The sequence below is a fragment of the Rhododendron vialii genome, chromosome 11a, assembly GCF_030253575.1.
Source record: "Rhododendron vialii isolate Sample 1 chromosome 11a, ASM3025357v1".
NCBI lineage: Eukaryota > Viridiplantae > Streptophyta > Magnoliopsida > Ericales > Ericaceae > Rhododendron > Rhododendron vialii.
The window spans coordinates 4,472,197-4,500,167 of NC_080567.1; the positions used below are offsets into that span (position 1 = coordinate 4,472,197).

The 27,971-nt window shown below is 39.5% G+C and overlaps 3 protein-coding genes across 3 annotated transcripts; all 3 read left to right on the forward strand.

The window, feature by feature from the left end:
* Nucleotides 1-22,396, forward strand: LOC131306786 (uncharacterized). The gene is made up of 17 exons (XM_058333215.1): nt 1-91; nt 1,527-1,630; nt 4,601-4,671; nt 4,871-5,078; nt 5,184-5,274; nt 17,800-17,936; nt 18,342-18,585; nt 18,714-18,800; nt 18,917-19,065; nt 19,174-19,447; nt 20,761-20,851; nt 20,935-21,059; nt 21,142-21,217; nt 21,354-21,483; nt 21,565-21,922; nt 22,011-22,176; nt 22,288-22,396. Exons 1-15 carry the CDS (start codon nt 1-3, stop codon nt 21,694-21,696), a joined length of 2,010 nt encoding a protein of 669 aa, XP_058189198.1. The 3' UTR covers nt 21,697-21,922; nt 22,011-22,176; nt 22,288-22,396.
* Nucleotides 21,701-26,379, forward strand: LOC131306787 (uncharacterized). The gene is made up of 5 exons (XM_058333216.1): nt 21,701-21,711; nt 21,802-21,922; nt 22,011-22,176; nt 24,899-25,389; nt 25,927-26,379. Exons 1-5 carry the CDS (start codon nt 21,701-21,703, stop codon nt 26,377-26,379), a joined length of 1,242 nt encoding a protein of 413 aa, XP_058189199.1.
* A 30-nt stretch (nt 26,380-26,409) lies between these two features.
* On the forward strand, nt 26,410-27,675 carry LOC131306789 (uncharacterized). The gene is made up of 2 exons (XM_058333217.1): nt 26,410-26,848; nt 26,909-27,675. Exons 1-2 carry the CDS (start codon nt 26,410-26,412, stop codon nt 27,673-27,675), a joined length of 1,206 nt encoding a protein of 401 aa, XP_058189200.1.
* Nucleotides 27,676-27,971: the final 296 nt, after the last annotated feature.

Here is a 27,971-nt window from a genome sequence, read left to right on the forward strand (position 1 = left end):
ATGGCTGTCAAGGGTGAGACCTTAACAAGCCATGATAGAATATTGTTGAGGATAAGAACTCAACAAGCTATTAGAAAGGCAATTATTGAGGGTACGACCTCAATGAACCATTAGAAATATGACTTTCAAGGGTGAGATCTTAACAAGCCATGATAGAAGGTATTTTAAAAGAATGGCTGTCGAGGGCAAGGCCTCCACAAGCGTTTTGGAATATGGTGGTTGAGGATAAGATCTCAACAAGCCATGATGGCAAACGCTTGGAAAGATAGCAAGGCAACAAATTTTGAGATAAAAATGGTGAACCCCAGGGATTCGAGGCCATGGAAGGCCTAGTTTTAGGACACAAACGATTCCTGAAGGGCAAGAATGTAATTTGGAGACTTAGAACAAAAAGTTGGCTATTGAAATTTGAGGTTTCAATGAACTAAAAAGGGTCAGATTTGTAGATTTAGCCTAGCCTATCTACAAAGCCGAGATCATTTTAAAAACATTTGCTGTGAAATTCCTAGTGTGATGGGGTGTCTGGTCAGCTAGACCGTTGCTTGAAAAGATGTCTCTTAAGAGATTTGATTGAAAAGCCTAGGTTGACTAGATCATTATTTGAAAAGAAGTCCTTCGGGACGGTTGGTTGAAAAACTTAGGTTGGCTAGACCATTATTTGAAAAGATGTCCCTTGGGATAGTTGATTGACTTTTTTACATTATGCAAGACTCGTGTTTCGACACTTGACGACAATATGGACAACATTCCTCTTCTTTTTTTTGAAAAAATGGGCAGCACAACCGAGTGTCCCCTTTTGTTTTACTGTCTTTCTTGTTTGGCCTTCGTGAGGGTTTGGGTGGCTTTGCCTTCATTTGAGCTTAGGCTTCCATGCCCCAGTCTTGGATTTGGGCATGCATTTGCCCTAGTAGATGGCGTAGGGCTGACACACCCCAATCTTGGGTTGTTTTGCCCCTGGTGGATTGTGGATCCTCAATTTTGACTTATTTTCCGTTGCTGTTGATGGTTTTGGGAACCAATTGACTATGTATCCAAGCAACATTACTTTATGCATTGAACTTGCTTCTACGAGATGAGAATTGACATGACCAAGTGACTCGATTGACCTTTTAGGCAGATTTTGACATGACCACGAAGGATAGGAAAAGAACTTTTAATGGACTTTCGTGGTTGCTATTGATCAACCATGTTGACTCGAAGGTGGGAAGGACTGCTTATCGAATGAGTGACTTTCCTAAGAATGCCCCTGACTGGGTAGATTTGAACGACGTTCGAGGGGTGACAACTTGATTTGATGATGCTAACTCGAAGACTGTTTTAAGGGTGGCCCTGACTGGTCAGAGAGTGATCAAACCGTGTTGACCTGAATGACAAGGAAGACCATGTTGACTCAAGATTTTGAAGGAAGGCAAACATGTCATGCAATTGGCCGTTGAAACTATTATGATAAACTTAGGTATTTGATAATTTTCCCTTTAGGATTTTCAAAAATTGTTTAACTTCATCAAATGATGTTTATTTGCAAGAAAATGAACCCGTGTCTTGGATTGCCGATGAAGATTTACTGAATTTCCATTTGAAATGCCTCAGTTTGCTTTTGGATGACATCAGTGTTGGTGGATTGGTGCCAGTACTGCACAATACCTTGACTGTTGACTTTCAAGGGAGATTATACTGTTCTCTTTTGATCTTCCTCTGATCAAGTTGCATTTTTCAATCTGAAAGGACTTTATTTAGGTTATAACGGGGCCAAGCTTAGGTTTAACAAAGAAAGGATAACAGGCTCAAAAAGTTTTATTTGCTTTGGGTGATTAGGGCTAGCAGCTATCTTGAGTTTGAACAATTCTTTGAACTTTTGTGAATTGCGTCGCAGTGACAACTTTGCATTGGGGGAACTGTAGGTGGACAAATTCAAGTAGTGCTCTGAACAGCACTGGAATGCAACGGCTTCACGTGCCTCTTGACCGGAACCCTAGTTTGTCAACGAAACCCTTGTCCTGCAAAATAGACAAGGAGTGAGTGCACCTTTGCCTCTTGTGGCAAAGGCCCTCCGATGCCTTTGTTAGTATTTCGTACTAAAGAAACCCTAATTATTAGTAGGAAAGCAATTAGAAAGCAATGTATTGCGTACCTTTTACCTCTAGGTTTACCTCTTATTTATAGATTTATGGATGCTTGCTGCCCAAGTATCCATATTGCCCTAGGTTTCCTACCTCGTATAGGAAAACTAGGATCTCTTGGATTCTCGTTCCCTTATCAGTTTATTTCCTTAATCCTTGTAGGACTCTTTCCATATCAAGCCGAACATCCCATACTCGTTGGGTATCTTTCTTAGATCCTATATTCTTGGGTTCTCATCCCTTAACGGAATACCAGTGATTCTGGACCCTTCTAGAATGTTCCCTCTAATAGGACTCCTCTCTTTGTTCGGCCATCTCATGGCCGAACAGACGGACTGGACCAGTTACTTCACATGTAACTGGTCCTAGGGAAGCAATTTGGACCATTTCCTTTCTAAGGAGCTCTCCTCCTGTTCAGCTCTCTCTTGCCGAACAAGTTTCTTGAACAGTGGCATCTCATGTCATTTTCCTTGTATTTGGTCCAATAACGTCTCGTGTTATTGCACCGAGAATCGTACAACCTCTCTGGACCATTGACTTCTCATGTCACTGGTCCATAGTGCGTTGACCTTTTCTTGGACCGTGCTCGGGCTCGTTTTGAACCTATTCGGGAATACCTCCCTACAATTGCTCCCTAGCCTTACTCGTTTATATTTTACTCAGATGACGAGTAAAACTCTTTTACCGAGCAAACTCATTTTGTCCCTGCACCCTATTTCATATATTGGTGCAATGTTTCATTATTTTATCAAGGCGAAAACATCTTTTCGTTTGGCCGTCACAGGCCTTTAGCCCTAATCTTTACACGTGTCAATCATTGTATGCTCACATTAAATGCGAACAGACGTGTTTTGGGGAACGGAATACTCCAAACGGCGTCTGGGTGACGTTTCACGTACGCCACCCCACTTTTAGGGTATTTTTGGGTTTTCGTCCCATTTTCAAAACCCCAATCTCTCTCTTAGACTCCCTCTGCAGAAAAAGACAGTTCAAGCTTTTACCCGCCATTGAAGCTCTGTTCCTCATCTCAAGGCCTCCTCCTTTCTGCTCTTTAGGGATTCCATCGACTATTTTCGTAAGTCATCATTCTTCTTCTTACTGCTCCATTTCTCTGGTGGATTGTTTACAATCACTTTTTAGGGTTTCATCGTCCCCTTTTCTTTATACTTCAAAGAACCCCAAAAACCTTTCTGGTAATGGGAAGATTTCGGAGACACTGTAATACTCCTCAAACCATGGCTAGTTTCAGATCTCGATATGGGATTCCTGACAACGTAGCTACTGTTTTGGCTCCTGAGGATGCCATTCGTGAAAGTTTCGATTTCGACACCCTTCACATTCCAGTAGTAGCCGTCGTTGAAGGCGGAGTTAGGTTTCCCTTAGCCCCTCTGCTCTGCCAAGTCTTAGCATATTATAGGCTTTCCCCAATGCAGGTTTCTGCTAATTTCTTTCGAGTAGTTATGGGCATAAATGCCCTAAACCAGATGTTAGGGACTTCTCTAGGTTTATACGACATTCACCATTTATATAGTATCTCCAGAACTGGGGATATGCCCTTACATATTATTTGAAAAGTAGGGATTCTAGAAAGAAGCTAGTCCTTGAACTCCCTGACTCTGCTCGAGGGGATGACGACGACTTTTTGATCGTTTCGGGCAACTTCGAACCCAGAAATGAGGACGGCCAAGTGATTGGTTTCCATGCCCCTCACATATTCGGGAGCCCACGTTAATGCTTTCCCCTTAATTTCATATGTTTTGTCCTTTTTCATAGGAAAAGCTTTTGCGTGCTTCTAATTATTTGTGCTTTGCTATGTTTCAGCATCAAACATTAACCGAGGTTATAATATCATAACCCCTCAAATGCACGTAGCAGATATCAGACGAGCACTTGCTTTCAACGGTGAAGGGACATACCTTGCTGGCCGAGCAAGAGCGGCTTAGGTACTACTCAGCTACAAAGCATCATACGGGGGGTTTATTGATCGGCGTACCCATGCAGCTGACAACCTTGCAGTAGCTGGTCCTTCAAGCCCAGTCCCCGAACAAGAAGAGAGGCGTTCCCGGACTCCTCCAATCTCTGACGAACCAATCCCTCTTGCTGAGGAAGCTTCCAGTTCCACATCCAACTCGTCTTCCAGCGGCCATACCCTCTCACCACTAGAGATGAACCGGCCAATTGACTTAGGCAGCCTCCTCACCATTCCTGGTCGGGGTCGTGGTACTGTTCGGGGCCAAGGTGGTCAAGGTCGTGGCCGTCGTATCCAGACTCAAACTGATGCTCCTCCTGGATTTTCTCTAGAAGAAATTGAAGCCCTCCACAGAGAAAAACGTCAACGGGTGGAAGAATCCCAAGAAAGACCCCCACCATCCTCCTCATCTCCTGCTCCTGCTTGGGCTCCCTCTTTCTCTCATGGGAACCGAGCTATCACTGCTCGGGACACTGTTGAGACTGATGGGACTGCACTTGCATTATCCCAGGCCTTCTTATTACCTGGAGATATGCAGAAAGAAGTTGCAATGTCTCCAGACAATCTCCTGAGCACTTTTATGTCCCATAATGCCAAGGTAAATTATTCCTTTAAAAACCACATCGTACCATATCGTTTGGTATTTATGTTTATCACACCTGTTCTGACCATTCCAGGTGATGCAAAAGATGGTGGCCATGGCTCAAAAGCTCAGCCAGTCCGAGCCCCAACGTGCCAAACTTGTCAGTGAGAACACCAAGCTTCAACGTACCATCATCAGGCTTGAGAAAGAAAGAAACCAGGCTCTGGGGATAGCGGATGATTTAAAGGGACAACTGAAAGGGGCTGAGGACAGTCTGAATCAAACTCTGAAAGAACTTGAGGCAAGCCAAACTGAGGCCAAAGCTGCACTTGAAAAGGGATACAACAAAGGAATCAAAGTAGCTACAAACAGCTACACGAACCAGATGCCTGGGATTCAAGACCAAGTTTGGGTGGCGTCCTGGACAGCTTGCCTCGCAAAAGCTGAGATTCCTGAATCATCTCCCCTTTGGACCAACATTGAACTACCAAGTGCTGTTGCCAATTGTGAGGAAGACATTGCAGAGGAGAGAGATGAAGAGCAGGAGGTACATACGTCTGAGCAACATACGTCTGAGCAACATGTTCCTGATGTTGATCCAGGTGAAGTCATGACCAACCCTGGCCAGAAGGAAGTCAGTGGTGGTCAACTTGGAGATGAAAATACCACAGAAGACGTAATTGCACCAGTAGCTCATGCAACTGTTCAAGATCTCACAGAAGACGAATAAATGCAATCGTCTTTGTATTTGACAATCTGTTTTGCCACCTGTAGGTTTGTGATGTTAAATTTCTGTGTTGAAAACTCTTTTAGTATTTTGTACTTTTCTTTGATTTGTAAGTTTCCCGTACTTTTAATCGTTTGAAGTTTCACGTACTTATGCACATATTCGTATGTTGTGGACAATTTCTGCATATTCTCGTATGCTTTTTGTGCATATTCTCATATGCTCTATGCATGTATTCGTATGCATCTCAAGGGTCTAAGTTTCTCGTACTTGAATGTTTTCATACTCGTATTCGTTTAAGCTTCACGTACTTAGAACAATCCACAAGTATTTCGTACTTGCGTTCTCACAAGTGTTTCGTACTTGCGTTTAAGTTTCACGTACTTAAATGTTTGAAATTTACACAAGTGTTTCGAACTTGTGTTTAAGTGTCACGTACTTAAATGGATATCCTATACCCTGCTCCCCAATACGAATGAGGGAAACTAATCTCGTATTTCGTATTTTAAATACCAAGAAAATAGCAGTTATACTAAAAAAGTAACTTTATTCATAATCTGCAAAACTCAAGAGGGCGTTATTCATACCCCTTGTAGCTAAAATAACAAAACTAGAACACAAGAGAGTTGTATTCGTAACTCTCACACAATCACGATGTGCATAAAGAAAAATTTATTCATATAAAAAACTTTCTCAGATTATGGACATTCCAAGGTCTTGGCACTGGGTTCCCATCCAAGTCTGCCAATCGATAAGCCCCAATGCCCGCGATTTCTGTAACTCGATATGGGCCTTCCAATTTGCCCCTAGCTTTCCCTCATTAGCCACTTTAGTATTGCCGAGCACTTTCCGTAGCACAAGGTCTCCAACACCAAACTCTCGTGGGTGTACATTCTTGTTGTAACTTTTGATGAGCTGCTCTTGGTATGAGGCCAAGTGCACTAGGGCCTGCTCTCGTCGTTCCTCGGCAAGATCTAATTCAATCTCCAAGGCTCTATCATTTCCTCCACTTTCAACCAAAGTGGTCCTGTTGGTCGGCAGACCTATTTCCAATGGAATAACAGCCTCTGTTCCATATGCTAATGAATAGGGGGTCTCTCCCGTAGACCTCCTAGGCGTTGTTCGGTATGCCCAAAGTACCAATGGCAATTCATCAGGCCATTTCCCCTTTGCTTTATCCAACCGCTTCTTAATTCCATCAAGAATTGTTTTGTTAGAAGCTTCTGCCTGTCCATTACTTTGAGGGTAGGCCGGAGTCGAGTAGTAATTTCTTATCACATACTGGGCACAGAAGGTTTTGAACTTCTTCTGAAACTGGGATCCATTGTCTGTAATCAATGAGTATGGGACCCCAAAACGAGTAATGATGCTTTTCCACACGAACCTCTCTATCATAGGTTCGGTGATTTTAGCCAATGGTTCTGCCTCAATCCATTTGGTGAAATAATCCGTTGCAACTAGCAGGAATTTTCGATTCCCAATTGCTTTATGCAATGGACCCACTATGTCCATTCCCCATTGAGCAAACGGCCAGGGACTCGTCAGAGGCACCAGATCCTCAGCTGGTGTTCGAATCATTGGTGAAAACTTCTGACACTTCTCACAAATTTTAACGTACACCTTAGCGTCTTCTTGCATGTACGGCCACCAATATCCTTGGGTGATTGCTCGGTGGGCGATGGACTGGCCCCCTGCATGGCTTCCACAAGTTCCCTCATGAATTTCGTGGAGGAACTTTTGCACCATCTCAGGATGCACACAAAGCAAGTAGGGTCCTGTAAAAGACTTCCTATACAATTTTCCCTCTGGGGATAACCAGAACCGAGCAGATTTGGTCCTTATTTTATGAGCCTCCTTTTTGTCCAAAGGGAGCGTTTCATCTCGTAAAAACTCCCCTATTGGGTCCATCCAACTTGGTCCTTGGTTCACGTCCAAGACCATCTCCACGCTTCTCCCAATGCTCGGCTCAGTCAGATACTCCACGGCTATCTTTCTTTTAAACTCAGATGGTACAGCTGCGGCTAACCATGCCAATGAATCTGCATGAGCATTCTTTCCAGAACTTATCTGATCAATATACACCCTTTCGAAGGTATCGAGCAGGTCTCTGGTCGCTTGTACATAGGCTGCCATCTTCTCGCTCCGAGTTTCATATTGTCCGGACAGTTGATGGACTACGAGTTGTGAATCAGAATACACCCTAACACGTTCAGCTTTTAGGGTCTTTGCACTTCTCAAACCAGCTAAGAGTGCCTCGTACTCTGCCACGTTATTTGATGCATTGAACCCTAGCCGAACAGATAGTTCCAACATTGATCCTTCAGGGGGTAAAAGCATAACCCCGATTCCTGATCCAGTGTTACAGGCTGATCCATCAACGAACAGCTTCCATTCCAGGGGATCTTGTTTGGCTGATTCCTGTTTCTTCGTTACAGGTGTCTTTACTTCACACTTCTTTCTCGTAGGAGGCAAAGGTGCAACTGTGGGTGAGAATTCTGCCACAAAATCAGCCAACACTTGGCCTTTGATTGCTGTGCGCGGCTGATAATCAATGTCGTATTGGCTCAACTCAACGGACCAAGTTGAGATCCTTCCCGAGAAGTCTGCTTTTCGTAGCAGTGATTTTAATGGGAACTCTGTCTAAACCACAACTTTATGGCTCTGGAAATAATGTGGCAATTTTCTGGTTGCTGTCCTTAGGGCTAGGACTAACTTCTCGAGGGGCAGATATCTTGTTTCCGCATCTAACAATGTTTTGCTCACATAATAAACAGGGATTTGCTCGGATCCCTTGTTTCTCAAGAGGACTGCACTCACAACATGCTCAGAAACAGCTAAGTATAAAACTAGGGACTCACCTGGCTCTGGAGTTGAAAGAAGGGGAGGAGAGGACAAATATCCCTTCAGATCCTGGAAGGCCTGTTCACATTCTGCTCCCCATTTGAACCCTTCCCTTTTCTTTAACAACTGAAAGAAAGGTCTGCACTTGTCACTTGACCGGCTAATAAATCGATTAAGAGCTGCTGCCATCCCAGTCAACCGTTGGACTTCTTTCGTTGTCCGAGGACTCTGCAGATTCTGTAAGGCCTTTATTTGGTCGGGATTCGCCTCTATCCCCCTTAGAGTTACAAGATGGCCCAAAAACTTTCCAAAACCGACTCCAAACGCACACTTCGAGGCGTTGAGTTTCAACTTGTATTTCCTCAAAATCTCAAATGCCTCTCTCAAATCTGCAATATGGCCTTGCCCAGCTTTACTTTTCACCACCATGTCATCTATGTAAACCTCCATAGTTTTGCCGAGCAATTTTCTCAACATGATGGTTGCCAATCTCTGATATGTTGCCCCTGCATTCTTCAATCCAAAGGGCATGACATTGTAGCAGTACAACCCTCGTGGTGTAATAAAAGAAGTCTTCTCCTGATCTGGCCCAAACATGGCAATTTGATGATATCCTCGATATGCATCGAGAAAACTCATTCGTTCGTACCCTGCAGTGGCATCAACGAGTTGGTCTATCCTTGGAAGTGGAAAGCTATCCTTTGGGCAGGCTTTGTTTAGGTCTGTGAAGTCTACACAGACTCGCCACTTTCCATTCTTTTTCTTCACTACAACAGTGTTGGATAACCATTCTGGGTAGTAGACTTCACGTATCGCTTTGGCCTCCAACAAACGATCGACTTCCTCGATAACTGCATCCACATGCTGCACGGCTGCCCTCCGTTTTTTCTGAACGATTGGCTTATGCTCAGGATCAACGTTTAAATGGTGGCAAATTACGTCTGCACTTACCCCAGGCATTTCTTCTGGTGTCCAGGCAAACACGTCGACATAAGTTTTTAAGAAACTTTTCAATTCAGTCTCTTCCCCTTCTGGCAGTGATTCCCCAATCAGAAAATACCTATCTGGATCAGTCTCGTTGATCAGTGTTTTCTTCAAATCCTCAACTACCCTCTCGGTTGGGTCTTTTCCAATATCCTCAATGGTCGGCAGATCCGGAATTTCCACAGTATTAACATGGTGGGCATTATGGACTCTCTTTATGATGGATACCAAACATTATTGAGCTATCTTTTGGTTACCTTTGATGTGCTCAATCCCATTAGACCCTGGGAACTTTACCATCTGATGGAAAGTTGAAGAGACTGCCCTCATCTTGTGGAACCATGTTCTTCCTATAATCACGTTATAGGAAGAAGGTACATCCACAACTAGGAAGTCGGTTCGTAGCACCACTGTCCCAGCCCGAACAGGCAGAGTTACCTTGCCTAACGGCCAAACTGCTCCTGCTCCAAATCCGACCAAAGGAGTTACTGATTGTACCAAATCTTCTTGAGTGAGCCCCAGTTTCTTGAATGCATCGTAGTATAGCACTTCGGTGCAACTCCCTGAATCCACCAGGATTCTTTCCATATCATATTCTCCAACTCGTAGGGTTATGACCAAAGCATCATTGTGAGGTACCTGGACCCCTCCCAGATCTTCATCCGTAAAACTATGCCCTTGTTGCCTGCCCCTTCGTTGCGCCCTCTTTTCCTCCCCAACTGCATCACATGTTGGTCATGTTTCACTTGTCTCTGAAGCAATCTCACCTCATTTCTCGTATAAGGTTCGGCTAATCCATGTATCATATGGATTACCCCTTTTGGATTTTGTTCGTAATCCAACTCCATTGCTTTGTCTTTATCCTTGGGATCTTCTTGGATAAATTCTTTGAGATAACCTCGCGAGACCAAATCATCAAGATGCCGTTTAAACATCTCACAATCCTCAGTCATATGGCCCCAATCCTTATGGTAACTGCAGTGCTGATTCGTAGCACGTTTTGCATCTTTATTCCCACCAAGAGTTGGGGGCCATTTGAAATAAGGTTGATTCTTTATTCAATAAAGAATCCTGTAAATGGGCTCTTTCCAAACCGTGTTTATTGAAAAGAATGACTTGGGATCCGGGGCTTGTTTATCCTTGTACTGCTCTTTCTTCGCCTGCCCATAATCTTTTCTTTCACGATAAGTTTTGGGCTCTGGCTTGTCTGCTTTCTTTATAGGCCCTTTTACTTGCTCGGCGGCCAGCTTACCATCCTCCCGTAGAATGTCATCCTCGTTCCTGGCGTGCTGCTCAATTCGCTCCATCAGTTTTGCCAATGTCTGCACGGGACTCATGTTTAGGGATTTACGCAGTTCCCCCCGAACAGGTAAGCCTGTCTTGAACGTGGCTATTGCGTATTCTTCGCTACAACCTTCAATCTCGTTGAAGGTTTCCCAGTACTTCTTTGCATATGTCCTGATCGGCTCGTCCTCGCCTTGCTTCATAAAGGAAAGGCTCTCAAAAGTTTTCGGAGCTTTCCTGCTCATCAAAAACTGTGCAGTGAATTCCTCGGCCAACTGCACCCATGTCGGATGGAGCGTGAGCTCAATCTGTGAAACCAAGACAAAGCAACCTTCCCTAAACTCGACGGGAACATCTTGCACATGATTGCATCATCTCCTTCATGCATAAACATTGCATGCTGGTAATGCTGTATATGTGCCACGGCATCAGCATCTGTCTCGTAGAGGATAAACATTCCGTGTTTTACTTTGGTCGGCAACCTCGCCTCCTGTAACTTTTTTGTAAAAGGGGAGGATGCTATATTCTGAAGTGCTTCCCGTGCAGTCATGGTTTCATCCTCTGGTCCTTTCTTGGATCTAGTTCTTTCCCAGTCGAAATCAGGTCTCTCGTACCTGTCCCTATGATGTTTCCTACTCCCTTCCTCCTCAGGGGTAGAGCTTCGACCTCTGCTTCTCCTCTTCTTCGGAGAAACCCTCATTCGCTCGGGTGTTCGGGTCTTGCTCCTTCCTTTTCGTGGGGAAGCTTTATGTCGCCTTGGGGTCGGACTTCTGCTTCTGCTCCTTCTTCCTCGTGAAGGAGCCTTTTTGTATTGTACCAAAGCATATTCACTGCCTCTAGAATTTCTTCGAGATAGTCCGGAATCCTCCGGATGTTCCCTGATCCTCTCTAGTTCTCTGATCTCATATTCTCATTTTTTGATCAAACGAGCATACTCCTCGATCTCTTGTCTCTTCTTATCAAGAACGTCTTCGCTACGGTATACACTCCTGGAGTGTGCAATCGATTCATCCCCTGGATGGGATTTAGCCCTTCTCGTGGACTTCGATGCCGTCTCTCCATCTCTATTTTTGGAGTTGCTGTGGATGGTAAGAGGGTGGCCCTTACTCGTGGTCCTCTTGTGTCCTCCTTCGGGCTTTCTCGGAGCCCCGGGTGGAGATTTATCCCCTCCTCCAATTAACACGTCCTTTGGATCGTGTCGTGTTGCTGGATCTACTTCCACCATGGTCATATTTCAAAGGGAACTCTTTCGTTTCCCACAGACGGCGCCAATTATAGGTGGACAAACTCAAGTAGTGCTCTGAACAGCACTGGAATGCAACGGCTTCACGTGCCTCTTGACCGGAACCCCAGTTTGTCAACGAAACCCTTGTCCTGCAAAATAGACAATGAGTGAGTGCACCTTTGCCTCTCGTGGCAAAGGCCCTCCGATGCCTTTGTTAGTATTTCATACTAAAGAAACCTTAATTATTAGTAGGAAAGCAATTAGAAAGCAATGCATTGCGTACCTTTTACCTCTAGGTTTACCTCTTATTTATAGATTTATGGATGCTTGCTGCCCAAGTATCCATATTGCCCTAGGTTTCCTACCTCGTATAGGAAAACTAGGATCTCTTGGATTCTCGTTCCCTTATTAGTTTATTTCCTTAATCCTTGTAGGACTCTTTCCATATCAAGCCGAACATCCCATACTCGTTGGGTATCTTTCTTAGATCCTATATTCTTGGGTTCTCATCCCTTAACGGAATACCAATGATTCTGGACCCTTCTAGAATGTTCCCTCTAATAGGACTCCTCTCTTTGTTCGGCCATCTCATGGCCGAACAGACGGCCTGGACCAGTTACTTCACATGTAACTGGTCCTAGGGAAGCAATTTGGACCATTTCCTTTCTAAGGAGCTCTCCTCCTGTTCGGCTCTCTCTTGCCGAACAAGTTTCTTGAACAGTGGCATCTCATGTCATTTTCCTTGTATTTGGTCCAATAACGTCTCGTGTTATTGCACCGAGAATCGTACAACCTCTCTGGACCATTGACTTCTCATGTCACTGGTCCAAAGTGCGTTGACCTTTTCTTTGATCGTGCTCAGGCTCGTTTTGAACCTGTTCGGGAATACCTCCCTACAGGAACGACTCTTTCTTCTTCTTTTTTCGAATGCCGCCTTTTCTTTTATTCCCTTTTTTTTTTCTCATGTGGTCGTGCAATGCCTGGATCTCTCGGGCTTTCTGGTTGACCCTTTAGCGAGCTTTGGGTCGGTTATCCCCAAGCCAGATGGCTTTAGAGCACCAGGTTTTAAGAGACCCCTACAGACTTAATTGCTCAAGTCAAAAACGCTTTATGTTGAGATCCAAGCTAACCACATTCAATACGCCTTCACAAGTTCTATCCATCTTTTGACTCAAACAATACGGTGGGAGCATACCCCGATTGCCCGGTTACTACTCAATGGACGCCCGGATAAGCATTAACAATATAGCATGCAATTCCTTTTTATCGAGGAAGGAGTTCCAAATACAAATGTACTTTCATTTTTTGATGTGCCAATGGTAACCATGTGTTTGGGCACTTTTATATCTCTTATTTCACCCCAGTGTGGGGAATAGCTGCCTAGCTGGTTTTTTTTTTTTTTGAATTGATTTAGGCTCCAAGGGATATATTTATGTGTTGGATAAAAGCAAAGAATGCCTTTCTTCATTTTGAATTGCGCAACTTGATAAACGGAACTCGTGAATGCTCTAACTTTTGCCTAGATCGTATTTGGGAGTTTTGATCTAGCGAGCTTTTGATTACTTGCCTTAACTTTTGCCTAGATCGCCCTTGCGGGTTTTCGACCTAGCAGGCACTTCTTCTTTTTTTTGTGTCAAAGTATTGCTCATCAGTGGCATCGCTAGTATGTATGTATACCTAGAAAAATCAAGGAAAGTTATTCTTGAAGAGTAATTAGGTTCAAGTCTAGTATTTTTAGGCTTGCACGCATGAAAAGTCTAGGAATACTACTTATGGAAGCAAAATGATTATTTCCTTAAGTTGAAAAGTTTCAACTAGGGTTTGGAAGAAATATCTCCTTGAAAGTGACCTTTCAATGGAGAGAAAGAACAATGCACTTTCTAGGAAAGTGGTTTGTTTGATTAAGAAAGCATAATGATGGGTTTGATTGTCATGAGTGGGAAAAATGACAAGTCAATGGAAGGTGAAATGATTAAAGGGTTGGCTTTGGCTTTTGAAAATGACTTGTCAATGCAAAAAGAATGAATAAGGTTTCAAAGTAGCCTTTCTAGGAAATTTTAGGATGATATCTATATTATAAAACAGGACGGTTTTCTATTTAAATGTCTATTCATACAAACAGAGCACCCTTTACAACCGTTCGATCTTACTTCCCATCAACTTTGCAGCCGTCGAATCGAATGAATATTTCCTAATGTATAAATCTACAGTGTTTATTCATACAAACAGAGCACCCTTTACAACCGTTCGATCATACTTCCTATTAACTTTGTAGCCGTCGATTCATTTCCTATTGTATAAATCTACAATAATGTAAATGTTTTCCAAACTTCCAAATTATGTACACTGCTATAATTCGCCAAAATTGTATATTCCGGAAAGGCATGATTGCATAATCCTAATGCTAATTGTATAGTCAACCAATTTTCAGGAAAGGCATGATTGTTTAATCAGCCAATATTGTATAATCCTAATCCTAATCCTAATGCTATATTCCGGAAATTAATTCAATCATGCCTTTCTTTTATTGACTAATCCTAATCCTAATCTCAACTCTCTTTTTTATTGACTAATAATATTCCGAAAATTAGTGACTAAGCCTAATGCTATAATCAGCCAAAATTTGAAATAAAAATAATGAAATCTATATAATATGACAAGAAAGTTTTCTACCAAATCCTGATATCCTGATTTGTTGCGAGGGTAAAAAAAAAAAAACTTAATATATCCCTCGGTTAAATTAAAACTTGCTGTTGATTGACTTAAAGATCTGATTGGCTTTGATTGACTTAAAGATCCGATTGCCTATTGTAATGATTTTCGATTGTAATGACTTACTTTTTTTCTATCCAATTTACCTATTGCCGATTGTAATGATTTCCGAAATTGCCGATTGTAGTTGATTTGGGTGTAATTAAAGACTTAATTGTAAAGACTTGCCGTTGATTGGGTGAGTATTTCCGAAATACAAATGGGTGATTTATGAATTTGTCGTTGATTGGGTGAGTGCTATAATGGAAATACAAATCGGGTAAGGCAAATTTGCCGTTGATTGAACAATACAAATTGGGTGAAACAAATTTATCTCCCTCTCTCTCCCTAATCGTTTCTCTTTCTCTCTCTCCTTAAACGTTTCTCCCTGACTCTCACCCTCTCTCCAATTCTCTCATCACAGGTATGGCTTTTTACTTCATTTTTTTCCAGTTCTTCATATTTTTTTTTATCTCCCTCTCTCTCCCTAATTGTTTCTCTCTCTCTCTCTCTCTCCCTAAACATTTTCTTTCCAATTCTCTTTTCCATCTCCCTGACTATCGCCCTCTCTTCGATTATCTCACCACAGTTATGGCTCTTTACTTCATTTTTTTCCAGTTCTTCATTATTTTTTTTCCCAGTTCAATTTGTTAAGTTCAACTCTAAAAAATTCGATTACGCTCAGTTCAAATTGGAGTGACGGCTGTACTGAGTATAATGTTTGAATCTTTTTTTTTTTTTAGAACATACAAGGAGGGAGAGGATTTCAATTCGAGCAATCCAAAAGTGCATTGGTAATGAAGAAGTTCATTCTATAGGATTGAATGAAGAAGTTTTTTTTTTTACCTTCATAATAAATCAGGATTTGGTAAAAGTTTAATCATGATTGCCCTCACATAATGATTTTACTTTTTTTCTATCCATTTGGTTATGAAATTCTACGACTTTCAAGTTATTTGCCGTCATCAAAATCGTGCATAGCACGGGTCTTATGAGTGTGTTCGAGTTTGTTCTATGCGTCTTAGTTGGTCTCTTTCAAGCAAGGTAATTTTGTGATTGATCTCATAATCTCCATATATATATATATATATATATATATAGGTATCCACTGATCAAAAAATTGTTAAACGGATAGGCTCACTTATAAGAAACTTTTAAAAAAAGAAGATTTACAGCTAATCATTTCATTCTTAATTTATGGAATTTCTAATAGAGAGATGGTTAGTTTGTTCTAAGAGGCATTCAATGGAGAGATCATGTGCAACCAAATTGAGTGTGATTTACATAACTTTTCTATGATTTTACTTTCTTATGTATCCAAAAAAATTTCATGGATTTATGTGGTTTTAGACGTCGTTTACAGATTTGCTAAGGTTCTTCTGGGCGCACCAAACATCAACCAAGGTAATGGCATGAATTTAATCTATTGTAATGTTTGCTCACGCGATGTGTGATTTTTCCCTAATCTTAATTTGATTTTTGCCGAATCTTAATTTGGTACAAGCTTTTGTTAACTGGGAACGGGTTTTCTCTATTATCTATTGACATATATCAATGTTTGGATTGCCCTAACCATAATCGCTTTCTGGGGACACATCGTAGGCAAGAAAAATGGTATACAACCATATATTTTTGTCATTTTATTATTATTGATTTTTTTACCTTTCCAAAATCAATATAGATTTTTTTGTTTGCATTGATGTTTGGATGGTGTTTTTTATTTTGTCAAAGTTGTATGCATTTGAGTTTGTGCATAAAGAAGTTAGAAATTGAAAAATTATTTGCTCTTCACTTGCTGATTCAAGTTAAACAGGTCAATAAATTTGTTTGGGTTATTATTTTCCGCAAAGTTGAATTCATTGGGTAAGGGTTGATATATTTGGTTGAATGTCCAGTATTTGTTTGAATTGTTCAAGCCGTGTCTTCAGACACGAGCATCCACTAGTATATATATATGGGAGGGTGGTTTACATTTTGGACCGTTGGATGGTACATATTTTCCACCGTTGGATTGGTAATGATGATTTTACATTCCACATTTTAATCCCCATGACTTGCAAGATTTCCAAATTGAAAAGGAAAGCATTCCGTGAATTTTGGTGATAACGATTCCGTGATTTCCCTCAACATGGCAACCTGAAAACTTGAAAAGGAACCCTTTGTTTTTGTGATTTTTGGTAAACGATTTTTTGGTAATTAGGAAGAGCTTGTTACTGTGATTACCTTATTACTGAAAAAAATCCTTTATTTCCGTGATTACCTTATTACCTTAAAAAAATTGGAAGAACTTATGAAGAAAACTCTTTACTAACAAATCTCCAAAAATCAAAAGATCACTTTAATGCATTAAGTTGTTTACACTTTCTATGGTTTTTCCTTTGTTCATAGAGTTACTAATAATTTTATTTTTATTTTCTGTTTGCATATTCATAGGAGTGACGTCGGCTGAGATTACAGTGTAGAAACCCGAGTGATAAATTTGGAAAAAAAAAATACTACTAAATGGCAACAATTGCGATTGAGATTGCTTCCCTGTGATTTTGGGAATTATTGTTGCCACATTTACCAAATAGTCCAAGGCGGAAGGATGATTGAAATTTTGAATTTGGAAACCCGAAATCAGCTATTGAAATTTACAAGAGGATTGTCATTATCACATAAGATTTCAATTTTATAAGATTTTTGAATAAGTATATCATTTAAACCCTTCAAATCAAACTGGTAAATCAAAAATTTTAATTTCAAACTAATTTTGTTTCCTTATTTCCCTAATCTTATAGGACTTTATTTTGAAACCCCACCAGATCCCAAATCTAATCAGTTTAATTCCCTAATCATAATAGGACTCTTAATCTAAATCCCATGATTTCCAAACTTATAGCATGATTACGTTTCCAATAAATATCTTCCCAAATATACGAGTTCCTTCTTCTCTTCCTCCTCTCCAGCTCACACAGATTAACCACAAACTCAAGCAAAGGTATTCACGTCATTGAATAGCAGTTTAGTTGTGAAAATTACCAGGTTTCGTTTTCTCTGTCTCCTTCTCTCTCACTCTCCCTCTTACAATTTGCGCGTTCGAGCCGTACCTTCAAGTATGGGCATGTACTAGACACACTCACTCCCTCTCCAAGATGCTTTCCCTCCTTTTTGGTTGTAGTTTTTCCCTGTATGTTGTTTAACTTGACTGAATTTTGATTCTCAGTATTAATGGCAAAAACCCAACTCATAATAGTCTTGATTCCCACTTTAATCAGCTTTACACATGAAACTTTGTTTTTTTTTAATTAACATTGTCTTTATGATTGTGGGTAGCTTTCACTAGCCATGAATACAGCCCCCAAAATCATTGCAACCCTTGCAGAAATCCAGCGATCTCACATATGCAAGATTACTACCAATTTAGCGAAAAAGCCCACTACCCCTACCTTTCACCGAAAAGTGCAGCAAAGGCAAATATTTTTTAATAGGGAAATGATTCATGATAATTCTGAATTTTATGAAGTTTTATGTGCGTTTATTTTTTGCATGCGGAAGTTATGGATTAATAAATGTTATTTTCACTTTTTAAATGTTAGGGATTTTTCACTTTTTAAGTTTCTGAAAGAAGTAGAGGATCTGTGACAAAAATTAAAAGGTCTTTCTATTAGGAGTGCCAAAGGCACACGGTTATTGAGTCTGTCATGATTTCTTTATGTTTTTTTGTTATTCTTACATGTCTTAGTTGAGTTATTTGAATTTTCTTTTCGTGTAAGTATCTCCTTCTTTGATGTGTCCAGAGTTGCAAGATGAGCATTGAGAATGAAATTAATATGCTTCCAGTGATTAATTGTGTTGAGACGCATGCGGATAATTAGGCAACAATTGTGGAGCAGAATATGAAAATTGACCAACTAATTGGTAAGCACTCTTTCCACAAGCATTCTTTCCACGACAAGAATATCTATGTATACCATAAAAACTGTGATTTTAATGCTGTTGATGTGAGAATATTTTCAGATGAAGATTTAAATGTGTGCCCCACATCTGAAAGAGTTAGCTTGCATGAGAATGTAGTAGAAGCAAGCGAAGACCAACATATTGAAATTGACCCTATAAATGGTATGTATTTATAGAATCCAATACCAAAAAAAAATATTTGAAAAAATATTCATTTTAACTTGAATTTTAAAAGATATATATATTTCAAGACAATAAAATTAATCAAATCCAAATTGTTTTGCACATAGGTGTGGAAAATAATCTGCAACTGCCACCCAAAATAGTTCAGTCGCTTGGGGATGCTCAAAGATTAAGTGGAGTGTCAAATTTAAACGGTAGCTCATCAAATGGTAAGCACAGTATATTTTGTTTTTAGCAGTTTTGTTCTTTCATGTTTTGCAAATGTCGCTTTGTTCATCTCTATATTTTGTTAAATGTTGATGGTGTGTAGGTGATATAATTGTCCCTTATCCCCATTTTGTTGACTTCCATCCAAATGGGATTACATGGGTAGTCAAAGCTCGATTGGTCAGAATGGTAGAAGTGTTTAATCAGCTTTTACCTCATACAACGCTGATATTGGTTTTACTTGATGACCAGGTAATATAACATACTATTAAAGGCGATTAATGAATAGTGATATATTAATATGTTTAAATTTATATTATAAAGTGCGTAATTTTTTTTTTTTAAAAATGATTGCTATAGGGTGATGCTATGGAGGCAAGTGTAGGGCCTGAAGAAGTGTTCTATTTCAGGGAGCATCTTTTCGAGGGTAGGGTCTACCTTTTTAAAGGAGTCAGTATTGTACCAGCTGATGAGAAGTACAATCTAGTACCGTACCACTACAAAATGTGTTTTACTGATGATACAAGAGTAGAACATGTATATATCACATGTGATAGGACACCCCTTCATTGGACTTACCGTGTAAGATTACAAGATATCCATCATTTTGCCAAGAACTATGTACAATTGATAGGTACGTTGTTCTGTGGCTATATTATTTACATAGTACACTTAGAATACGGTGCAAATAAAAGGTGTCATGCCCTCAATTTTCAGCATGAATAATAATAACTTTTAAATATTTAAAATCCTCGCAATAATAGAAATAATACCCCAAAAGATATTCAACTCCCAAATTTAGATAAACCTGCTTAACAGTTACAACATTCAAAAAATAAACGATAAAGTGCAATACGGTTTCTTTTACAATGATGTTAGAACAACTCTTGAAAACAGCTTTTGACCACGATGTCCGCATGCACTCCAAACATTCCATGCCTGCCCTTGTGTTGTACCTGAAATGATAATAGGTTTGAGCAAACACGCGCCCAGTAGAGATCTCTATGCTCAAACTATATGGAAATGTGATGAATCATGCACCATGAATGAGTGAGTATAGACAGACACGCCCAAAGCATGAACGATTACCAACGAGCTGCATGCTTTGATAAAAGGATTCTAAGCTTCACCGGAACATCACTAACCGTTTACTCCTAAGACTAGATACATCAATGAATCCACGCCAACCCACCTTAGTCTACAACCAATTTTAAATCATTTTATTACTCTTCGTATGATACTACAATCTTCCTCGTGTCTACAGTCATCATTGTCAAATCCCTTCATTACAAAGGTATCGATACCGAAGCAAATGGTATCGATAACAAACCAATTCGAGCAGATTTTCTGCAGATTTTTGAAACTATTCCCAACAATCAAACCAACAATTTCAAGCACGATCAAAGCACACATTCAACTCATAGGCATATAGGAAGAGCTAGAAATTCCTACCTCGAAGTTGGAGAGCAAACACGCAAAGAGATCGGGCCACGCGAACCCTTGAACTCAAACTTTAAAATACGCCCACAATACTCCTCTCCGAGCCAACCAGACAAGCTACAAGCTCAATAGCGTGTGAGTAATGTGGAATGGAGGTTGGTTTGAGTGGGTTTTGGTTTGGAGCAAGAGAGACAGAGAGAGAGGAGAAGCCGAGAGGGAGAAGGAGGCGGACAAGAGGAAGAGAGAAAGGGGATGATTTCTATCCTCTACACACACACTCCATATACATACTAACATATACACTAATCACACTTGCACTCCTTCAATTTCCAATTCCTTCATTCAAACCCCAAATCATATAAACACATATTTCACAGTTTCCTCGTTTACGATATCGAATATACCTTTTAATAATTTCCGAAAATTATGGGTCTCTACAAAAGGCCACCAATATTTAATTCCAATAAGTTAATTGTTTTTCCCTTGGCTATATGTGTTATTCTTCAGATGTGGTTGGGTTGGTTGTCATTGTCACTAAACATCAAAGTACTAGAAATGAAGATTTGATGATGAGAGATGTGGTTTTGCTTGATAAAAGGTACTATAAATCATTTGTGTGCGTAAAATCTATTACAACAATTTGAATTTAATCTCTATTCTGTATTGACAAATTGATAACAGTATGACGTTTGTTCGTCTTACTTTGTGGAATGAATTTGCAATGAGAGATGGGATGCGTCTCCTTGAAACTCTGCACCAAAATAATATTTTGTTTGCTACAGGGTTAAAGGTCGATGATTTTCATGGTAATACTTCTCTAAACCTGTGTGAATTTTTTTAATAATAATTTAAAAAACTGATTAATAATTTTAAAATTTTAACTTCTAGGTCCGTACCTTAGCACTTGCAAGAAGAGCAAATTATACGTTAACCAGTCAATTCGGACAAACGGGATTCCTGAATGGTAAGTTGGATATTGAGCGAATCAATTTGTATGTTTTTTAGTCTTTTTTTGAACACTATGTTTTTTAGTCTTTAAGTATATGGAGATTAGTATTTTTTGTTCAATTAATTGTTCTAAAACAATTGTGCTTATCTAGGTTTGCAAAAGACGAAATTGCACAAAAGTCGGTAGCATGGAATCGCACACATGGCTTTTCGCTCCCACAGGCATTAATAATTTCAAATGTCAGGAGAATTCTAATAAACCAATTTGCGTTTTGGGCCAATGTAAGATTTTCCCCTACATGATTTCATGGTTAATATTTTGGCATGCATCGTTATATAACTACACTTGAAATTTTATCGTAGGTAAACTATTATCGCGTAATTGGCCGCATTGAAAAAATATATGTTGAACATCTATGGATTGATTTATGCAATACATGCTATAACCAAGTTGACAATCAATACGGTTGGTTTATGTGTAAACATTGCGGCTAAGAACATGTGCAGACTGTAACCAGGTAATCAATCCACACATCTATAATGAGTAATACAACTTATATGTAACATATATAAAACGGTTGAAATTTGCATTTATTGTAGGTATAATGCAAAGATGGTCGTGAGAGACTCCACTGGCTCAATGGAACTCTTGGTAAAGGACATGAAGGCAGAATTCATCTTACAATGTGTCCCTTCATATCTGAAGAAATTAATGTTAAAGGTAAATACTAAAAAACTATATATATAAATTACAGTGTATATAGAATTAAAATAATATATTAATACCTTTATCTGTGATGTTCTGCCAGGATAATGGGGCGCAAATGCTCAAAGATTATATTTCTCAGTTTTATGAATGTCCATACGTGTTTATTATTCCTGCTCCAAAATTTGGATGCGTTGACCATTGTGCTCCTTTGGTGACTTTTGTGTTAAAAGTTGATTGGTCAGAAGAGTGTTGGCACATTTTCAAAGGTAATAAAATGATTTAAATTATTGTAGGGGTGATAAGTTGTCATTTTGATTTAATTGCCAGTTCATATTTATTTGCGATGAATTTAAAAATTCTTAATCTTATTTATGTAGGAAAATCGAGAACTGGCAAAGAGACATTGAATTCGTCATGATAAGAAATTTGTTAATACATTGAAAATTACATAATGACATTTTATTTGTTAGGTTAAGTTTTACAAGAATATATTTGGTTTGACATAGTTAATTTTTATTACGTATGTTCGTTGATTTATAGATTTTGAAAATTTGTGTACAACTTGAATATTATTTGCAACTCGAATTGTCCTACACATATACCAAAGTTTAATTTGTTCCTACCCATTTTTTTAACATGTCCTCCTTTTGCTCATTGTTCGACAAGTATCTTTAGTTTTATTCAAAATATGTTGCGCCGTGCCTTCAGGCACAGGCATTCGCTAGTATATATATATATATATATATATATATATATATATATATATATATATATATGTGCATGCCAAGGTTACTTGTAGAAAGGAGAAAGGAAGTGATGATGGCTTACATTGAAGAGACCATTCAATGAAAAATAAATATGATTAAAGGTTTCCAAAATGTGTGAAATAGCCTTTTAATGAGTAAGGTAGACTTTCTAGGAAAAACTGGAGTTTTTAAATAAAAAAAATTTGGAAGGTTTCATGTGGTTCAGAATGGTTGAAAAGGTTCATCTAGGAGGATATAACTAGGTTGAAATGGTAATTAGGTTTCTCCAACTAATTGGTTCTAAACTAACTTATACTTGTCAAGTAGGATTTCTAGCTAAGAAATAAAATTTATGAATTAATTCTAGACACAAATAAATATGTAAGGGTATAAATAAGTCTCTTTCTCCTTAGGAAATGACTAGTTAATTTTATATGAAGAAAACTTAATTTATAAGTCTACAATTTAATGATGACGAATTATTAGAAATTAAAAAGGAATTTTAAAAGCATTCTAAGTAATTAAAAGGGATTTTTCAATAATTAACGAAATTTTTATTTACCAAAAATTAGAGTTATTATAATGATGAATTAAATAAAGACAGATGGAAAGAAAAGAAATTTATCAAGTAAAACCAAGAGTTAACTAGAAGAATTTATCAATTTTTAATTTTCTTGTAAAAAATAAAGTAAAACTTTCCCCCCGAAATTAGGGATGTTACATCCTCTCCAAAAGCCCTAAAATCCCGAAGGCAGCCGCACTCCGAGCAATCAAACCTTAACCCTAGGGTTTTCCAGAAGGAAATCAGTCAATCACTGTCAATCCGAAGCAATCAAGCAATTGAGGGATCAAGGTGGTGAGGCCTAGGGGCCTATGGTTTGACTCGTTTTGTGATTTTTGTACTATAATTATAGCATTCTGATTTTCTGTTAATTATTTATTCTGGTGTGAGGAAGAACACCGGTTGGGACATCGTTCCCACGGCCGGTACATCAATCTAGTAGGATTCCACGGCCGTGACATCCATTCACCGGGCGTGGGATCCATTTGCTGGGATAGTCAGTCTTTCCAGCTTATTTTTTATGCATGCTTTAATTATTGTCTTGGCTCACCATTAACTGTTAAAGGCTAAAAACATATTTCGTATTTAAAATTAAATAAAGCAAGCACTAATCTTATATTGAATGATTATGGGCCGGTCTCACGACTGGTCAAAGAGGAGTGCCTAACACCTTCCTTATTGTACTTTTGGCTCCCATACGAGGAATCTCTATCTGTTTTTCCTAGTTTTTATTGACTAGGTGGCGACTCTATTTTGATGATGACCGCTATCGTGTGGAGATGTTCCTAGCCATGAGAATGTCCACGATCTTAGTCTATGTAGTGGAATCCAATTAAAGAGCATGACTGTATGGCGATGCCCTGTTTGGGAGGCGTCTATAGTTTTTTGGCAACTCTGCTAGGGAATTAAGAGCCATAACTAGAAAGTTCGACATAGGATTAATACTTGCTTTATTTAATTCTTGTATTATATGCATCGAGCGGGCAACCTCATTGAGTTCACCTAATATCCCGGCATGTCACGGGCTATGTTAGGGGTTCCAGCAAACTCCACAGTCACTTGTACCTAGACAAAAAGGGGATCACCTGATTACTGCCTATGATGGGCTGGTAAGAGGACTGGTGCCCTTTGACAACGGAGCACCGTTGAGACTACCCAAGCCATACATGAGTTAGAAAGCCATAGACCCTATCAAAATAAGACAGGAACCACACAGGTTAAGGAATCTACTTGCATTTGCTTGTAAAATTATTCCTCACACCAATTGAATATGTATGTTGTAAAATTCTTTTTTGCAGGAATAGCTTGAAGGGCTTTTGAAATCAAGGAAAAGGGGGTAAGCTAACCAATCTAACTAAAGAAAAAAATTTCAGGTAAAAATGGCTGCGTCACTGTTCATGTTCAATTCGCACTTTTAAATTGTCACCAAGCTGTCTGGCCCGCTCAATCTATCTGTCGAGATTTTTGAACCTTCCAAGTACATTACCCCGACGGATCAACCAAAGCCTGAGGTGGTTATCTTTAAAGATAATCGCATTATGTTCACAAGAATGGTCAACGATGAAGAAGTGAAAGAAATAATTGAAGAAGAAGAACTTCGCAGGGTCCCAATCTACTTTTATGACCCTTTTGCACCTACCGATGACTACTGGCCAATAGACTAAGTGGATAACCTCGAAGTGGAAGAAGAAAGGGCGAAGCAAAAAGAATCCGCTGACAATGATCCACTAGACAAAGTATCACTAAACCTACTCTTTCACGAGGGGGTCACCAACGATGAAATAAGGGTGATCCACCCCATCACGGATAGGTTTGGCAATTGGTGGGGATTAGTTGGCACACGGAAAGTTGACAATAGTGATGAAGCAGAGATTGAAGCTCAACTCGAAGAGGCAACGACGATGGCAAACCAAATGGCCCTTCAAGATTTGCATGGTGACAATGATGAAAGTGCGAATCAAGATGACAATGTAGTGCTGATGATCAACCTTAGTGAGGAAAAAGATTGCTCTGGGTTGATTGTGGATGCTGCAATAGGGGTTTACCCAAACTGGACCGTGGAATACACTCTAAAATACAAAATAAAAAAAGCTGACTCCGATCTTAGTTCCAATTTTGAGTCAACTCAGTCTGAGTCTAGTTTTTCGTCCTTTCAAACTACTGAGTCTAGAGTAAGATTTGGTCAAAGCACCAATGCATAATATTTATTTTGAATTTGACTCTGAAATGTCTTTTGACAACTTTAGCAATAAGAAGGAGGATTTAGAGTATTTCACTTTGCCTATGATTAATTGCGTGGATTCTGAGTATCCAGTTTTTGAGGAAGAAATTTCAAAAGAAATTCTAGAGTTTATCGAGAGAGAAGAAGAGTGGCACGCCAAACCTTTTTCTAAAGAAATAATCATAGCAAACATAGGCTCTGAAAATGTGCCCAAAATGGTTAAAATTGGTGCGACGCTATCTTCTCAAGAAAGTGAAAAACTATTCCATTTGCTAAAAGAATACAAAGATGTTTTTGCCTGGTCTTACGAGGACATGTCTGGAATAGAACCCGAAATTGTTCAACATAAAATTCCTTTTATCCTGATGCAAAGCCTGTTAAACAAAAGCTAAGACATATGCGCCCTGATTGGGTCTTAAAGATAAAAGAAGAGGTCACTAAACAAGTCAATGCCGGCTTTCTTATAGTCACTGAATATGCACAATAGGTAGCCAATATCGTCCCGGTACCAAAGAAGACTGGGGGAATCGGGGTCTGCATAGATTTCCGGGATCTCAACAAGGCCAGTCCGAAGGATGACTTTCTGTTGCCACATGTAGATGAACTAGTGGACAATACCGCAGGACATGCATTGCTATCCTTCATGGATGGATTTTATGGGTATAATCAAATTTTGATGTCCCCTGAGGATAGGGAGAAGACCACCTTCACCACACCGTGGGGAACCTACTGCTATCGAGTGATGTTGTTTGGGTTGAAGAATGTTGGAGCTACTTACCAAAGGATGGCTACAACACTGATGCACGACATGATGCACAAAGAAGTAGAGGTGTACGTCGATGATATGATAGTTAAATCGAGGGAAAGAGAAGGACATTATGAAGCACTCCGAAAGTTCTTTGAGAGGATTAGACAATTTAAGTTACGTCTTAATCCTTAAAAATGCACTTTTGGAGTAACTGCTGGAAAAATGCTGGGATTCCTTATCACTCAGAAAGGAATCGAAGTAGACCCTCCTAAGATACAAGCTATCATGGAGATACCACCGCCAAAGACAAAAAAGGAGGTGAGAAGCTTTTTGGGAAAAGTACAATTCATCAACAGATTCATTTCCAGACTCACAGCCACTTGCGAACCTCTTTATAAGCTTTTGAAGAAAGACATAGATGTTGAGTGGAATCAAGACTATCAACGAGCGTTCGAGGCAGTCAAGGAGTATCTTCAGAACCCGCCTGTATTGTCACCACCCATCTCTGGAAAACCATTAATTTTGTACCTTTCAGTAACAGAAACGTCCATGGGATGTATGCTGGCACAAGAAAATGATGCTAAAGTAGAGTGCGCCATATACTACCTCATCAAAAAGATGATGGATTATGAGACAAGGTATACTCCTTTGGAGAAGACCTGTTGGGGGCTAGTATGGGCCACAAAGAAACTATGACATTACCTATTAGCACATCTGGTAGTTCTAGTTTCTCGATTAGACCCAATCAAATATCTTTTTGAGAAGCCAGCACTTATTGGAAAACTGGCTAGACGGTTATTGCTGTTAGCAAAGTTTGACCTCAAGTACATGACAAGGAAATCAGTAAAAGGAAGGGTTGTGGCAGAATTCTTGGCAGATCATCCCATAACAGAGGCTAAGGTAGAAGATTTCAAGTTCACTCACGAAGACATCTTATTTCTCCTAGACGACACTTGGCAGCTTTACTTTGATGGAGCGTCAAACCAATTTGGGTATGGCATAGGGGTATTACTAGTTTCCCCCAATGACTCTCACATCTCTCTATCATACAAATTAAGGTTTGAGGTCACCAACAACCAAGCTGAATACGAAGCCTGCATTGCTGGAATGGAAGTGGCACTAGAACTAGGGGCAAGAAGGATAGAAGTCATTAGAGATTCAAACTTAGTGGTGTCCCAAGCAAGGGGAGATTGGAAGGTTAAAGCGGATACATTAAAGTTGTACCACTCCGTGCTGGAAACTTTAATTCCACAATTTGACTCCATTATCTTCACGCACACTCCACGAGTGAGTAATAGGTTCGCAAATGCACTGGCAACACTGGCCTCTATGGTCGAAATACCCCTGGGATTTGCAATGTGGCCGCTAATGATCGAGCAAAAGGTCAAACTGGCATGTGAATGTACTTTCATTGAGGAAGGTGAGGATGATGGGAAGCCATCACTACAAGAAAAATTGCATTTTACAGTGTTTGGAAAATGCTATTAAATGATATATACATCGTTTCTCCAAATGTTGTATTAGCCGATGTTGTTAAAAGTCTTAGACTTAAGACAACGTTTTTTAAACGCTATAGAATGTTGACTTTAGACAGTGTTTTATAACCATTATAGAATGTGAAGTTTCTATAGTGTTTTAAGAACGCTATAGAATGTAAAGTTTCTACAACGTTTTAAAAACGCTATAAAATGTAAAATTTCTACAGTATTTTAAGAATGCTATATTAGCCAATTTTATTTTATTTTTTGCATTTTTTTAAAAATTCTATAAATACCAATATATTA